The sequence below is a fragment of the Ranitomeya imitator genome, chromosome 2 (genome assembly GCF_032444005.1).
Source record: "Ranitomeya imitator isolate aRanImi1 chromosome 2, aRanImi1.pri, whole genome shotgun sequence".
NCBI classification, from domain to species: Eukaryota; Metazoa; Chordata; class Amphibia; order Anura; family Dendrobatidae; genus Ranitomeya; species Ranitomeya imitator.
This window is the reverse complement of record NC_091283.1, coordinates 810654530-810672185: the sequence shown is the minus strand read 5'-3', so window position 1 is coordinate 810672185 and position 17656 is coordinate 810654530. Positions and strand designations below refer to the sequence as shown.

Genomic DNA, 17656 nt, shown 5'->3' with positions numbered 1-17656 from the left:
TTGGTACCATTTTGTGGTAGATGCAATGTTTTGATCACCTCTTATTGCATTTAACTGTAATGTTGCAGTGGCCCCAAAAATTTTATTCGGGCATTTTTGATTGTTTTTCTCCTTACGCCGTTTACCAATAAGATTATTTTATTTTTTGATAGGTCTGACATTTACGAATGCAGCAATACCAAATATGTGTATTTTTATTGTTTTATTTTCAATGGGTCAAAATCGGGGTAGTTTGAACTTTAATTTTATTTCTTTTTTTCATATTTTTAAAACAACTTTTTATTCAATAGTCCCTTTAGGACACTTGAAGCTGCAATCACTTGCTCACCTGTGCTATACAGAGCAGTAGTTCAGCACTGCTCTGTATGGCACCAACATTATTCTAATCATATATTACTACCAAAAGGCTGAACGAAAAGCTCCAAACTGACAGGCTGTGTTCCTATATCTTGGCACCTACAGTGGCTTGAAAAAGTGTTCAGCCCTTTTGGCTTTTTACCTATTTTGTTATATTACACGCTAAATAAAAAAAACAAAACTTTACAACTTCCAAATTAGAATGCAATTTCCTAAACACTAATAAAGTGTTGGATCGTGAATCCTATATAAATAATCTCACCAGATAAATTATGCAGAGCACACTTATATTCCCATATAGTGTAGATCATGGAGATTATTGAGAAAATCAAAAGAAGCATGAAACTATTATTTATACAGTAAAGTACTTTATTAATATAATATCAAAAGTGTAAACAATACAAAAATGTGAGACTTGTAAAAAGACAGACAGACGGGCTGTACAGAGAAATAGGCTCTCTTAGACCCAAAGTTAGGGAGATATAATTAGATATACTGTACATATGCATATTGTTATATAGGTACACAAATGTATGACAAATGTCTATATAGAAAATGAGAGCTTATTAAATAAGTATATATATACTAGATGGTGGCCCGATTCTAACGCATCGGGTATTCTAGAATATGTATGTATGTATATAGCAGGCACATATAATAAAGCACAGGACACATAGTATATAGGAGCCATGTAGTATATAGCAAATACTATGTGGGCTGTGCTATATACTATGTGGCTGCTATATACATACATACATACATACATACATATTCTAGAATACCTGATGCGTTAATACAGGCCACGCAGTATATAACACAGCCCAAACAGTATATAACACAGCCCACATACTATATAACACAGCCCACGCAGTATATAGCAGCCATGCAGTATATAACACAGGCGACATAGTACGTAACATAGGCCACGCAGTATATAACACAGGGCATGTAGTATATAGCACAGCCCACGCAGTATATAACACAGCCCACGCAGTATATAACACTGCCCATGTAGTATATAGCACAGACCCCCCCAGTATATCACACAGCCCACGTAGTATATAACACTGCCCATGTAGTATATAGCACAGCCCGCGCAGTATATAACACAGCCCACGTAGTATATAGCACAGCCCCTGCAGTATCACACAGCCCCCGCAGTATATCACACAGCCCCCGCAGTATATCACACAGCCCCCGCAGTATATCACACAGTCCCACAGTATATCACACTGCCTATGTAGTATATAGCAGCCACGTGGTATATAACACTGCCCACGCAGTATTTAGCAGTGTGGGCACCATATCCCTGTTTAAAAAAATAATTAAAATAAAAAAGTTATATACTCACCCCCTAGGATCCAGCGAACCTCCGCACATACGCGCGCGGCTGCCGCCATCTTCCGTTCCCAGGATGCAATGCATTGTGAAATTGCCCAGAAGACTTAGCGGTCTTCTGGGTAATTTCGCAATGCATCTCTGGGACCGGAAGCTGGCAGCAGGCGCGAGCGCATCGTCTGACGACAGAGGGTGAGAATAGCAGGTTTTTTGTTTTTTTTATTTTTTTTTACATTAGATCTTTTTACTATTGATGCCGCTTAGGCACCATCAATAGTAAAACGTTGGGGACACACAGGGTTAATAGCAGCGGTAACGGAGTGCTTTACCCACGGCATAATGCCAGCATTAACCCTGTGTGAGCGGTGACTGGAGGGGAGTATGCGGGCGCCGGGCACTGACTGCGGGGAGTAAGGAGCGGCCATTTTTCCGCCGGACTGTGCCCGTCGCTGATTGGTAGTGGCTGTTTTGCTGCCACCAATCAGCAACTTGGATTTCCATGACAGACACAGGCCGCGACCAATGAATATCCGTGACAGACAGACAGAGAGACAGACAGACAGAAAGACGGAAGTGACCCTTAGACAATTATATAGTAGATTAACATTCAAATAATGCTGAACCATAGATGCAAAAGCGGTCTAAAGACAGACAAATAGACATAGTAAGCTATCAGGAGAGCTCTCCCATTGTGTTAAATCCTAAAATAGCCAACATCTATAGGGATTGTTAGCCCAATAGAAGACGGGGGGGTTATTTTAGATAGCCTTATAAGGTAGAAGAGTACCTGAGGCCATGACTCCTGTGCAGAGGGGCATATAGTCACTACAGCACCTTGCTGAGCTTCACCTCAAAGCCCAGACCTTAATCCAAATCAGAATTTGTGGTCAGATATGAAGATTGCTGTTCACCAGCAGAAACCATCGAACTTGAAGGGCCTGGAGCAGTTTTGCTTTGAGGAATGGGCAAAAATCCCATTGGCAGGATGTAGAAAGGTCATACAGACTTATTCAAAGTGATTTGCAGCTATAATTGCCACCAAAGGAGGCTCTACAAAGTACTGACTTTAGGAGGGTGAATAGTTATGCACACAGAAATTTTCAGTTATTTTGTCCTATATGTTGTTTTTTTCACAATAAAAAGAAAAACAAATATTCACAGTGGTAGGCATGTTATTTATACGAACTGATGCAAACCGTCAAAATAACATTGAAATTCCATGTTGTGAGGTAGCAAAACACGAAAAATGTCAAGGGGGGTGAATACTTTCCCAAGCTACTGTATGATGACCATTTCTGATTGCATTATAGTGCTCACAGCCTCACATCAACTACATCCTTGTAATATTGTATGGATTCCTTTCACCAGAGGTGATAAAAGCTGAGGCTCTCTTGGAATTGTGGGGATCAATTTGGGGGATACTCATGGAGATCATTTTTGGGCTTTATGTCAAAAGGATATGCTGCTTGAAATGAGTTTGCTCAGTTGATTTATTTACTCACCCTCAGCTTCAAGCCAAAGATGAGATGGGACAACCCAAAGTAAATGAAGCTATAACCCTATATATACATACAAATGAGAATTCTAAAGTGACACATGTAAAACTGGTGACGGATTCCAATGGAATAGCAGAATTTACACTCAGTACCTCAGATTGGGAATCGGATATATTTATAAAGGTAAGTCAGTCAGAAGATCGTTATATAGAAATGCATTGAATTTATATGAAGAAGAACAGAGCAGATACGCTCCATTAACCCCTTCATGACCCAGCCTATTTTGACATTAATGACCTGGCCGTTTTTTGCAATTCTGACCAGTGTCCCTTTATGAGGTAATAACTCAGGAACGCTTCAACGGATCCTAGCGGTTCTGAGATTGTTTTTTCATGACATATTGGGCTTCATGTTAGTGGTAAATTTAGGTCGATAATCTTTGTGTTTATTTGTGAAAAAAATGGAAATTTGGCTAAAATTTTGAAAATTTCGCAAATTTTCAAATTTTGAATTTTTATTCTGTTAAACGAGAGAGTTATGTGACACAAAATAGTTAATAAATAACATTACCACATGTCTACTTTACATCAGCGCAATTTTGGAAACAAAATTTTTTTTGCTAGGAAGTTATAAGGGTTAAAAGTTGACCAGCGATTTCTCATTTTTACAGCAAAATCTACAAAACCATTTTTTTAGGGACCACCACACATTTGAAGTCAGTTTGAGGGGTCTATATGGCTGAAAATACCCAAAAGTGACACCATTCTAAAAACTGCACCCCTCAAGGTGCTCAAAACCACATTCAAGAAGTTTATTAACCCTTCAGGTGCTTCACAGCAGCAGAAGCAACATGGAAGGAAAAAATTAACATTTAACTTTTTAGTCACAAAAATTATCTTTTAGCAACAATTTTTTTATTTTCCCAAGGGTAAAAAGAGAAACTGGACACCAAAAGTTATTGTACAATTTGTCCTGAGTATGCCGATACCTCATATGTGGGGGGGGGGAACTACTGTTTAGGCGCACGACAGGGCTCAGAATGGAATGAGCGCCATTTGACTTTTTCAATGAAAAATTGGCTCCAATCTTTAGCGGACACCATGTCGCGTTTGGAGAGCCCCTGTGTGCCTAAACATTGGAGCTCCCCCACAAGTGACCCCATTTTGGAAACTAGACCCCCCAAGGAACTTATCTAGATGCATAGTGAGCACATTGAACCCCCAGGTGCTTTACAAATTGATCCGTAACAATGAAAAAGTACTTTTTTTTACAAAAATTTTATTTTGGCCTCCATTTGTTCATTTACACATGCACAACAAGATAAAATGGATCCTAAAATTTATTGGGCAATTTCTCCTGAGTACAGTGATACCTCACATGTGGGGGTAAACCACTGTTTGGGCACACGGTCGAGCTTGGAAGGGAAGGAACGCCATTTGACTTTTTGAATGAAAAATTAGCTCCAATCGTTAGCTGACACCATGTCGCGTTTGGAGAGCCCCTGTGTGCCTAAACATTTGAGCTCCCCCACATGTGGCCCCATTTTGGAAACTAGACCTCCCATGGAACTAACCTAGATGTCCGGTGACCACTTTAAACCCCCAAGTGCTTCACAGAAGTTTATAACGCAGAGCCGTGAAAATAAATAATCATTTTTCTTTCCTCAAAAATTATTTTTTAGCCCGCAATTTTTTATTTTCACAAGAGTAACAGGAGAAATTGGACCACAAAAGTTGTTGTCCAGTTTGTCCTGAGAACGCTGATACCCAATATGTGGGGGGGAACCACTGTTTGGGCACACGTCGGGGCTCGGAAGGGAAGTAGTGATGCTTTGAAATGCAGACTTTGATGGAATGGTCTGCGGGCATCATGTTACGTTTGCAGAGCCCCTGATGTGCCTAAACAGTAGAAACCCCCCTCATGTGACCCCATTTTGGAAACTAGACCCCTCAAGGAACTTGTCTAGATATGTGGTGAGCACTTTGAACCCCCAAGTGCTTCACAGAAGTTTACAACGCAGAGCCGTGAAAATAAAAAAATCATTTTTCTTTCCTCAAAAATGATGTTTTAGCAAGCAGTTTTTTATTTTCACAAGGGTAGCAGGAGAAATTGGACCCCAATAGTTGTTGCCCAGTTTGTCCTGAGTACGCTGATACCCCATATGTGGGGGTAAACTATTGATTGGGCACACGTCGGGGCTCGGAAATGCAGACTTTGATGGAATGGTCTGCGGGCGTCACGTTGCATTTGCAGAGCCCCTGATGTGCCTAAACAGTAAAACCCCCCACAAGTAACCCTATTTTGGAAACAAGACCCCCAAAGGAACTTATCTAGATATGTGGTGAGCACTTTGAACCCCCAAGTGCTTCACAGAAGTTTATAACGCAGAGCCGTGAAAATATTTTTCTTTCCTCAAAAATGATGTTTTAGCAAGCAGTTTTTTATTGGACCCCAATAGTTGTTGCCCAGTTTGTCCCGAGTATGCTGGTACCCCATATGTGGGGGTAAACCACTGTTTTGGCACACGTCGGGGCTCGGAAGGGAGGGAGCACCATTTGACTTTTTGAACGCAAGATTGGCTGGAATGGTGGCGCCATGTTGCGTTTGGAGACCCCTGATGTGCCTAAACAGTGGAAACCCCTCAATTCTAACTCCAACACTAACCCCAGCACACCCCTAACCCTAATCTCAACTCTAGCCAAACCTTAATCACAACTCTAACCCCAACACACCTGTTATGAGAGGCAATTCAGTACCAGAATGAACATAGCGGTCAGAGCATATACAGTGATCTGACAATAACCCAAAATCATAGAACGAGCTCTGAGACGTGGGAACTCTGCAGACCGCAATCCCTAATCCTCTACAAACAACACTAGAGGCAGCCGTGGATTGCGCCTAACTCTGCCTATGCAACTCGGCACAGCCTGAGAAACTAACTAGCCTGAAGATAGAAAATAAGCCTACCTTGCCTCAGAGAAATACCCCAAAGGAAAAGGCAGCCCCCCACATATAATGACTGTGAGTTAAGATGAAAAGACAAACGTAGATATGAAATAGATTCAGCAAAGTGAGGCCCGACTTTCTTAACAGAGCGAGGATAGGAAAGATAACTTTGCGGTCTACACAAAACCCTAAAGAAAACCACGCAAAGGGGGCAAAAAGACCCTCCGTACCGAACTAACGGCACGGAGGTACACCCTTTGCGTCCCAGAGCTTCCAGCAACAAAATAGACAAGCTGGACAGAAAAAATAGCAAACAAATAGCAAAGAAGAACTTAGCTATGCAGAGCAGCAGGCCACAGGAATGATCCAGGGATAAACAAGTCCAACACTGGAACATTGACAGGAAGCCAGGATCAAAGCATTAGGTGGAGTTAAGTAGAGAAGCACCTAACGACCTCACCAGATCACCTGAGGGAGGAAACTCAGAAGCCGCAGTACCACTTTCCTCCACAAACGGAAGCTCCCAGAGAGAATCAGCCGAAGTAACACTTGTGACCACAGGAGGGAGCTCTGCCACAGAATTCACAACAGTACCCCCCCTTGAGGAGGGGTCACCGAACCCTCACCAGAGCCCCCAGGCCGACCAGGATGAGCCACATGAAAGGCACGAACAAGATCGGGAGCATGGACATCAGAGGCAAAAACCCAGGAATTATCTTCCTGAGCATAACCCTTCCATTTAACCAGATACTGGAGTTTCCGTCTTGAAACACGAGAATCCAAAATCTTCTCCACAATATACTCCAATTCCCCCTCCACCAAAATCGGGGCAGGAGGGTCAACAGATGGAACCATAGGTGCCACGTATCTCCGCAACAATGACCTATGGAAAACGTTATGTATGGAAAAAGAATCTGGGAGGGTGAGACGAAAAGACACAGGATTAAGAACCTCAGAAATCCTATACGGACCAATGAAACGAGGTTTAAACTTAGGAGAGGAAACCTTCATAGGAATATGACGAGAAGATAACCAAACCAGATCCCCAACACGAAGTCGGGGACCCACACGGCGTCTGCGATTAGCGAAACGTTGAGCCTTCTCCTGGGACAAGCTCAAATTGTCCACTACATGAGTCCAAATCTGCTGCAACCTGTCCACCACAGTATCCACACCAGGACAGTCCGAAGACTCAACCTGTCTTGAAGAGAAACGAGGATGGAACCCAGAATTGCAGAAAAATGGCGAAACCAAGGTAGCCGAGCTGGCCCGATTATTAAGGGCGAACTCAGCCAAAGGCAAAAAGGACACCCAGTCATCCTGATCGGCAGAAACAAAGCATCTCAGATATGTTTCCAAGGTCTGATTGGTTCGTTCGGTCTGGCCATTAGTCTGAGGATGGAAAGCCGAGGAAAAAGACAAGTCAATGCCCATCCTACCACAAAAGGCTCGCCAAAACCTCGAAACAAACTGGGAACCTCTGTCAGAAACGATATTCTCTGGAATGCCATGTAAACGAACCACATGCTGGAAGAACAATGGCACCAAATCAGAGAAGGAAGGCAATTTAGACAAGGGTACCAGATGGACCATCTTAGAAAAGCGATCACAGACCAACCAAATGACTGACATCTTTTGAGAAACGGGAAGATCTGAAATAAAATCCATAGAGATATGTGTCCAAGGCCTCTTCGGGACCGGCAAGGGCAAAAGCAACCCACTGGCACGAGAACAGCAGGGCTTAGCCCGAGCACAAGTCCCACAGGACTGCACAAAAGCACGCACATCCCGCGACAGAGACGGCCACCAAAAGGATCTAGCCACTAACTCTCTGGTACCAAAGATTCCAGGATGACCAGCCAACACCGAACAATGAACCTCAGAGATAACTTTATTGGTCCACCTATCAGGCACAAACAGTCTCTCCGCTGGACAACGATCAGGTTTATTAGCCTGAAATTTTTGCAGCACCCGCCGCAAATCAGGGGAGATGGCAGACACAATTACTCCTTCCTTGAGGATACCCGCCGGCTCAGACAAACCCGGAGAGTCGGGCACAAAACTCCTAGACAGAGCATCCGCCTTCACATTTTTAGAGCCCGGAAGGTACGAAACCACAAAGTCAAAACGGGCAAAAAACAGCGACCAACGAGCCTGTCTAGGATTCAACCGCTTAGCAGACTCGAGATAAGTCAAGTTCTTATGATCAGTCAATACCACCACGCGATGCTTAGCTCCTTCAAGCCAATGACGCCACTCCTCAAATGCCCACTTCATGGCCAGCAACTCTCGGTTGCCCACATCATAATTTCGCTCAGCAGGCGAAAACTTCCTGGAAAAAAAAGCGCATGGTTTCATCACTGAGCAATCAGAACCTCTCTGCGACAAAACAGCCCCTGCTCCAATCTCAGAAGCATCAACCTCGACCTGGAACGGAAGAGAAACATCTGGTTGACACAACACAGGGGCAGAAGAAAAACGACGCTTCAACTCCTGAAAAGCTTCCACAGCAGCAGAAGACCAATTGACCAAATCAGCACCCTTCTTGGTCAAATCGGTCAATGGTTTGGCAATACTAGAAAAATTGCAGATGAAGCGACGATAAAAATTAGCAAAGCCCAGAAACTTTTGCAGACTTTTCAGAGATGTCGGCTGAGTCCAATCATGGATGGCTTGGACCTTAACAGGATCCATCTCGATAGTAGAAGGGGAAAAGATGAACCCCAAAAATGAAACCTTCTGCACACCAAAGAGACACTTTGATCCCTTCACAAACAAAGAATTAGCATGCAGGACCTGAAAAACCGTTCTGACCTGCTTCACATGAGACTCCCAATCATCCGAGAAGATCAAAATGTCATCCAAGTACACAATCAGGAATTTATCCAGGTACTCTCGGAAGATGTCATGCATAAAGGACTGAAACACTGATGGAGCATTGGCAAGTCCGAATGGCATCACTAGATACTCAAAATGACCCTCGGGCATATTAAATGCAGTTTTCCATTCATCGCCTCGCCTGATTCGCACCAGATTATACGCACCACGAAGATCTATCTTGGTAAACCAACTAGCCCCCTTAATCCGAGCAAACAAATCAGATAACAATGGCAAGGGGTACTGAAATTTAACCGTGATCTTATTTAGAAGGCGGTAATCTATACAAGGTCTCAGCGAACCATCCTTCTTGGCTACAAAAAAGAACCCTGCTCCTAATGGTGACGGTGACGGGCGAATATGCCCCTTCTCCAGGGATTCCTTCACATAACTGCGCATAGCGGCGTGCTCAGGCACGGATAAATTAAACAGTCGACCTTTTGGGAATTTACTACCAGGAATCAAATTGATAGCACAATCACAATCCCTATGCGGAGGTAGGGTATCGGACTTGGGCTCATCAAAAACATCCCGGTAATCAGACAAGAACTCTGGAACCTCAGAAGGGGTGGATGACGAAATTGACAGAAATGGAACATCACCATGTACCCCCTGACAACCCCAGCTGGACACTGACATGGATTTCCAATCTAATACTGGATTATGGGCTTGTAGCCATGGCAACCCCAACACGACCACATCATGCAGATTATGCAACACCAGAAAGCGAATAACCTCCTGATGTGCAGGAGCCATGCACATGGTCAGCTGGGTCCAGTATTGAGGCTTATTCTTGGCCAAAGGCGTGGCATCAATTCCTCTCAATGGAATAGGACACTGCAAGGGCTCCAAGAGAAACCCACAACGCTTAGCATACTCCAAGTCCATCAAATTCAGGGCAGCGCCTGAATCCACAAATGCCATGACAGAATACGATGACAAAGAGCAGATCAAGGTAACGGACAGAAGAAATTTTGACTGTACCGTACCAATGGTGGCAGACCTAGCGAACCGCTTAGTGCGCTTAGGACAATCAGAGATAGCATGAGTGGAATCACCACAGTAGAAACACAGCCCATTCAGACGTCTGTGTTCTTGCCGTTTAACTCTGGTCAAAGTCCTATCGCACTGCATAGGCTCATCGTACAGCAATCCGAGCGCCAGGAAAAACGCATCGATATTACTTAATGCAGGATCTCCTGGCGCAAGAGAAAATGCCCAGTCCTGAGGGTCGCCGCGCAAAAAAGAAATAATAATCAAAACCTGTTGAACTGGATCACCAGAGGAGCGAGGTTTCAAGGCCAGAAATAGCTTACAATTATTTTTGAAACTCAGAAACTTAGTTCTATCTCCAAAAAACAAATCAGGAATAGGAATTCTTGGTTCTAACATAGATTTCTGATCAATAGTGTCTTAAATCTTTTGTACTCTTGCCGAGAGCTGATCGACAAATGAAGACAGACTTCTAATGTCCATCGCAACACCTGTGTACTGAACCACCCTAATGTCTAGGGGAAAAAAAAGGCAAAACACAGTGCAAAGAAAAAAAAATGGTCTCAGAACTTCTTTTTTCCCTCTATTGAGAATCATTAGTACTTTTGGCTTCCTGTACTGTTATGAGAGGCAATTCAGTACCACAATGAACATAGTGGTCAGAGCACATACAGTGATCTGACAATAACCCAAAATCATAGAACGAGCTCTGAGACGTGGGAACTCTGCAGACCGCAATCCCTAATCCTCTCCAAACAACACTAGAGGCAGCCGTGGATTGCGCCTAACTCTGCCTATGCAACTCGGCACAGCCTGAGAAACTAACTAGCCTGAAGATAGAAAATAAGCCTACCTTGCCTCAGAGAAATACCCCAAAGGAAAAGGCAGCCCCCCACATATAATGACTGTGAGTTAAGATGAAAAGACAAACGTAGATATGAAATAGATTCAGCAAAGTGAGGCCCGACTTTCTTAACAGAGCGAGGATAGGAAAGATAACTTTGCGGTCTACACAAAACCCTAAAGAAAACCACGCAAAGGGGGCAAAAAGACCCTCCGTACTGAACTAACGGCACGGAGGTACACCTGTTGTGGATTCTGTTTTTGGGCTCCCTCTGGTGGTTACAGATGGTACTGGGTGGCATGTGTTCTCTGCTGTCTCTGGTGTCCACCTGTTCTATCAGGATATGGGAGTTTCCTATTTAACCTGGCTTTCTTGTCATTTCCTCGCCGGCGATCAATGTTATCAGTGTGTCTTGTTACCTCTGCTTTCCGCTTCTGTAATCATCTGGACAAGCTAAGTTTTTGATTTTCCTGTTCCACGTTTTGCTTTATTTTTGTTTTAGTCCAGCTTGCAGTTATGTGATTCCTTGTTGCTGGTTGCTCTAGTGGGCTGATATTACTCCTCATGTTCCATGAGTTGGCACATGAGTTCAGGTAATTTCAGGATGGTTTTTTGTAGGGTTTTTTGCTGACCGCGCAGTTCACTTTTGTATCCTCTGCTATCTAGTTTTAGCGGGCCTCATTTTGCTGAATCTGTTTTCATTACTACGTATGTGCTTTCCTCTCATTTCACCGTCATTACATGTGGGGGGCTGCTATTTCTGTGGGGTGTTTCTCTGGAGGCAAGAGAGGTCTTTGTTTCTTCTAATAGGGGAAGCTAGTCCTTCGGCTGGCGCGAGACGTCTAGAATCATCGTAGGCACGTTCCCCGGCTACTGCTAGTGTTGTGAATTAGGTTCAGGATCGCGGTCAGCTCAGTTTCCATCACCCTAGAGCTTGTTCTGTTTTTTGTGTGCTTGTCCTTTTGTGATCCCCTGCCATTGGGATCATGACAGTATCGCCGGCCCAAAAGTGGTAATCGTATTGGCTGAAGTAGGAGGAAAAGTAGTCTGAGGAAGTGTTTTTTTTTTTTTTTTTTTTTCCTTCCCTCAGAGTTTGCTGCCTAGCCTTAATTGCAGCCTGGCTGTGTCTTACCTCCTCTTAATCCTTGAATGGCTCTGACCTCAGCTGTTTATCATGGACGTCCAGAGTTTGGCTTCCAGCCTGAATAATCTTGCTGCTAAGGTTCAAAATATACAAGATTTTGTTGTACATGCTCCTATGTCTGAACCTAGAATTTCTATCCCAGAGTTTTTTTCTGGAGATAGATCTAGTTTTCTGAATTTTAGGAACAATTGCAAGTTGTTTCTTTCTTTGAAATCTCGCTCCTCTGGAGACCCTGCTCAGCAAGTCAAAATTGTAATATCTTTCCTGCGGGGTGACCCTCAGAATTGGGCATTTGCATTGGCACCAGGGGATCCTGCGTTGCTCAATGTGGATGCGTTTTTTCTGGCATTGGGTTTGCTCTATGAGGAACCTAACCTAGAGATTCAGGCTGAAAAAGCTTTATTGGCTCTCTCTCAGGGGCAAGATGAAGCTGAAATATATTGTCAGAAATTTCGGAAATGGTCGGTGCTTACTCAGTGGAATGAGTGCGCTCTGGCTGCAAAATTCAGAGATGGCCTTTCTGAGGCCATTAAAGATGTTATGGTGGGGTTCCCGGCGCCTACAGGTCTGAATGAGTCTATGACTATGGCTATTCAGATTGATCGGCGTTTACGGGAGCGCAAACCTGTGCACCATTTGGCGGTGTCTTCTGAACAGGCACCTGAGACAATGCAATGTGATAGAATTCAGTCCAGAAGTGAACGGCAAAACTATAGGCGGAAAAATGGGTTGTGTTTTTATTGTGGTGATTCAGCTCATGTTATATCAGCATGCTCTAAACGCACAAAAAAGGTTGATAAGTCTGTTGCCATTAGTACTTTACAGTCTAAGTTCATTCTGTCTGTGACTCTGATTTGTTCATTATCAGCCATTTCCGTCGATGCCTATGTGGATTCAGGCGCTGCCCTGAGTCTTATGGATTGGTCATTTGCCAACCGCTGTGGGTTTAGTCTGGAGCCTCTGGAAGTCCCTATTCCTTTGAAAGGAATTGACTCTACACCTTTGGCTATGAATAAACCTCAGTACTGGACACACGTGACCATGCGTATGACTCCCGTTCATCAGGAGGTGATTCGCTTCCTGGTACTGTATAATTTACATGATGTCTTAGTGCTTGGTCTGCCATGGTGACAAACTCATAACCCAGTCTTGGACTGGAAGGCGATGTCTGTGTTAAGCTGGGGATGTCAGGGGGTTCATGATGATGCACCTCCGATTTCTATCGCTTCATCTACTCCTTCTGAGGTTCCTGTATTTTTGTCTGATTATCGGGATGTTTTTGAGGAGCCTAAGCTCAATTCGCTTCCTCCTCACAGGGATTGCGATTGTGCTATAGATTTGATTCCTGGCAGTAAATTTCCTAAAGGTCGTTTGTTCAATCTGTCAGTGCCAGAGCATACTGCTATGCGGGATTATGTTAAGGAGTCCTTGGAAAAGGGACATATCCGTCCATCTTCATCTCCTTTGGGAGCAGGTTTTTTTTTCGTGGCAAAAAAAGATGGTTCCTTGAGGCCTTGTATAGATTACCGTCTTTTGAATAAGATTACGGTCAAATATCAGCATCCTTTGCCATTGTTGACTGATTTGTTCGCTCGCATTAAGGGGGCTAAATGGTTCACTAAGATTGATCTTCGGGGTGCGTATAATCTTGTGCGGATTAAGCAGGGTGATGAGTGGAAAACCGCATTTAATACGCCTGAGGGCCATTTTGAGTATTTGGTGATGCCTTTTGGACTTTCTAATGCTCCTTCTGTCTTCCAGTCCTTTATGCACGATATTTTCCGTGAATATCTGGATAAATTTATGATTGTGTATTTGGATGATGTTTTGGTTTTTTCTGATGACTGGGAGTCCTATGTTCAGCAGGTCAGGAAGGTGTTTCAGGTCCTGCGGGCCAATTCTTTGTTTGTAAAAGGTTCAAAGTGTCTCTTTGGAGTCCAGAAGATTTCTTTTTTGGGGTATATTTTTTCCCCTTCTACTATTGAGATGGATCCCGTCAAGGTTCAAGCTATTTGTGACTGGACGCAGCCTACATCTCTTAAGAGTCTACAGAAGTTCTTGGGCTTTGCTAATTTTTATCGTCGTTTCATAACTAATTTTTCTAGTGTTGTTAAGCCTTTGACGGATCTGACTAAGAAGGGTGCTGATGTTGCTGATTGGTCTCCTGCGGCTGTGGAGGCCTTTCAGGAACTTAAACGCCGGTTTTCTTCTGCTCCTGTGTTGCGTCAGCCAGATGTTTCGCTTCCTTTTCAGGTTGAGGTTGATGCTTCTGTGTTGTGAATTCTGTGGCTGAGTTCACTTCTGTGGTCACAAGTGGTATTGCAGTCTCTGGGCTTCCTCCCTCAGGTGTTTTGGTGAGCTCGTTGGCTGCCTTGCTATTTAGCTCCACCTGAGGCTGTCTTCCTTGCTCCTTGTCAATGTTCCAGTGTTGGATCTGAGCTACTGCATCTTTCCTTGGGCCTGCTGCTCTGCTAGATAAGTGCTTCTAGTTTGTTTTCTGTTTTTTCTGTCCAGCTTGCTATTAACTTTTGCTGGAAGCTCTGAGAAGCAAAGGGGTGCACCGCCGTGCTGTTAGTTCGGCACGGTGGGTCTTTTTGCCCCTTTGCGTGGTTTTCGTTTTAGGGTTTTTGTAGACTGCATAGTTCTCTTTGCTATCCTCGCTCTGTCTAGAATATCGGGCCTCACTTTGCTGAATCTATTTCATTCCTACGTTTGTCTTTTCATCTTGCTAACAGTCATTATATGTGGGGGGCTGCCTATTCCTTTGGGGTATTTCTCTGAGGTAAGTCAGGCTTGTATTTCTATCTTCAGGCTAGTCAGCTCCTCAGGCAGTGCCGAGTTGCATAGGTAGTGATAGGCGCAATCCACTGCTGCTTATAGTTGTGTGAGGATAGATCAGGTACTGCAGTCTACAGAGATTCCACGTCTCAGAGCTCGTCCTATTGTTTTTGGTTATTGCCAGATCTCTGTATGTGCGCTGATTACTGCACGCTGTGTTGCCTGATTGCCAGCTATAACACTTCTGAGATTGGAGCGGGGGCGGTTTTGTCACAGAGAAGCTCCGATTGCTCGGTGATGAAGCCATGTGCGTTCTTTTCTAGAAAGTTTTCGCCCACTGAGCGGAATTATGATGTTGGTAATCGGGAGCTTTTGGCCATGAAGTGGGCATTTGAGGAGTGGCGTCATTGGCTTGAGGGTGCTAGACATCATGTGGTGGTCTTGACTGATCACAAAAATCTGATTTACCTTGAGTCTGCCAAGCGTCTGAATCCTAGACAGGCTCGTTGGTCACTGTTTTTCTCCCGTTTCGATTTTGTGGTTTCATACCTGCCAGGTTCAAAGAATGTGAAGGCGGATGCTCTTTCTAGGAGTTTTGTGTCTGATTCCCCTGGAAATTCTGAGCCCACTGGTATCCTTAGGGATGGGGTGATTTTGTCGGCTGTCTTCCCAGACTTGTGACGTGCTTTGCAGGAGTTTCAGGTGGATAAACCTGATCGTTGTCCGCCTGAAAGACTGTTTGTTCCGGATAATTGGACCAGTAGAGTCATCTCCGAGGTCCATTCTTCTGCGTTGGCAGGTCATCCTGGAATATTTGGTACTAGAGACTTGGTGGCCAGGTCTTTTTGGTGGCCTTCCTTGTCGAGGGATGTGCGTTCTTTTGTGCAGTCTTGTGAAATTTGCGCTCGGGCTAAGCCTTGCTGTTCTTGGGCCAGTGGATTGTCACCTTTGCCTATCCCGAAGAGGCCTTGGACGCACATTTCCATGGACTTTATTTCGGATCTCCCTGTCTCTCAAAAAATGTCCGTCATCTGGGTTGTGTGTGACCGCTTTTCTAAGATGGTTCATCTGGTCCCCTTGCCTAAGTTACCTTCCTCCTCTGAGTTGGTCCCTCTGTTTTTTCAGAACGTGGTTCGTTTGCATGAGATTCCGGAGAACATTGTTTCAGACAGGGGATCCCAGTTTGTGTCTAGATTTTGGCGGACATTCTGTGCTAAGATGGGCATTGATTTGTCCTTTTCATCTGCATTCCATCCTCAGACGAATGGCCAGACGGAACGAACTAATCAGACCTTGGAAACTTATTTGAGGTGTTTTGTTTCTGCTGATCAAGATGACTGGGTTACCTTTTTGCCGCTTGCCGAATTTGCCCTTAATAATCGGGCTAGTTCTGCTACCTTGGTTTCTCCTTTCTTTTGTAATTCGGGGTTTCATCCTCGTTTTTCCTCTGGTCAGGTGGAGCCTTCTGATTGTCCTGGAGTGGACATGGTGGTGGATAGGTTGCATCAGATCTGGAGTCATGTGGTGGACAATTTGAAGTTGTCCCAGGAGAGGGCTCAGCAGTTTGCTAATCGCCGTCGCCGCGTGGGTCCTCGACTTCGTGTTGGGGACTTGGTGTGGTTGTCTTCTCGTTTTGTTCCTATGAAGGTCTCTTCTCCTAAGTTCAAGCCTCGGTTTATCGGTCCCTATAGGATCTTGGAAATTCTTAACCCTGTGTCGTTTCGTTTGGATCTCCCGGCATCGTTTGCTATTCATAATGTGTTCCATCGGTCGTTGTTGCGGAAGTATGAGGTACCTGTTGTTCCTTCGCTTGAGCCTCCTGCTCCGGTGCTGGTGGAGGGAGAATTGGAGTATGTTGTGGAGAAGATCTTGGATTCTCATGTTTCCAGACGGAAACTTCAGTATTTGGTCAAGTGGAAGGGTTATGGTCAGGAGGATAATTCTTGGGTGGTTGCCTCTGATGTTCATGCTGCTAATTTGGTCCGTGCATTTCATAGGGCTCATCCTGGTCGCCCTGGTGGTTCTCGTGAGGGTTCGGTGACCCCTCCTCAAGGGGGGGGTACTGTTGTGGATTCTGTTTTTGGGCTCCCTCTGGTGGTTACAGATGGTACTGGGTGACTTGTGTTCTCTGCGGTCTCTGGTGTCCACCTGTTCTATCAGGATATGGGAGTTTCCTATTTAACCTGGCTTTCTTGTCATTTCCTCGCCGGTGATCAATGTTATCAGTGTGTCTTGTTACCTCTGCTTTCCGCTTCTGTAATCATCTGGACAAGCTAAGTTTTTGATTTTCCTGTTCCACGTTTTGCTTTATTTTTGTTTTAGTCCAGCTTGCAGTTATGTGATTCCTTGTTGCTGGTTGCTCTAGTGGGCTGATATTACTCCTCATGTTCCATGAGTTGGCACATGAGTTCAGGTAATTTCAGGATGGTTTTTTGTAGGGTTTTTTGCTGACCGCGCAGTTCACTTTTGTATCCTCTGCTATCTAGTTTTAGCCGGCCTCATTTTGCTGAATCTGTTTTCATTACTACGTATGTGCTTTCCTCTCATTTCACCGTCATTACATGTGGGGGGCTGCTATTTCTGTGGGGTGTTTCTCTGGAGGCAAGAGAGGTCTTTGTTTCTTCTAATAGGGGAAGCTAGTCCTTCGGCTGGTGCGAGACATCTAGAATCATCGTAGGCACGTTCCCCGGCTACTGCTAGTGTTGTGAATTAGGTTCAGGATCGCGGTCAGCTCAGTTTCCATCACCCTAGAGCTTGTTCTGTTTTTTGTGTGCTTGTCCTTTTGTGATCCCCTGCCATTGGGATCATGACATACACCCTTTGCGTCCCAGAGCTTCCAGCAACAAAATAGACAAGCTGGACAGAAAAAATAGCAAACAAATA

At 44.4% G+C, this 17656-nt stretch overlaps 1 protein-coding gene across 1 annotated transcript in view; it reads left to right on the top strand.

Annotated features, from left to right (window-relative positions):
• The window catches only part of LOC138666840 (alpha-2-macroglobulin-like protein 1), a 216492-nt gene that overhangs the window by 82273 nt on the left and 116563 nt on the right, over positions 1-17656 (top strand). Inside the window, exon 8 of the mRNA XM_069755018.1 lies at positions 3204-3374. Coding sequence (XP_069611119.1) covers positions 3204-3374 — 171 coding nt within the window. The remainder of the gene's footprint in view (positions 1-3203; positions 3375-17656) is intronic.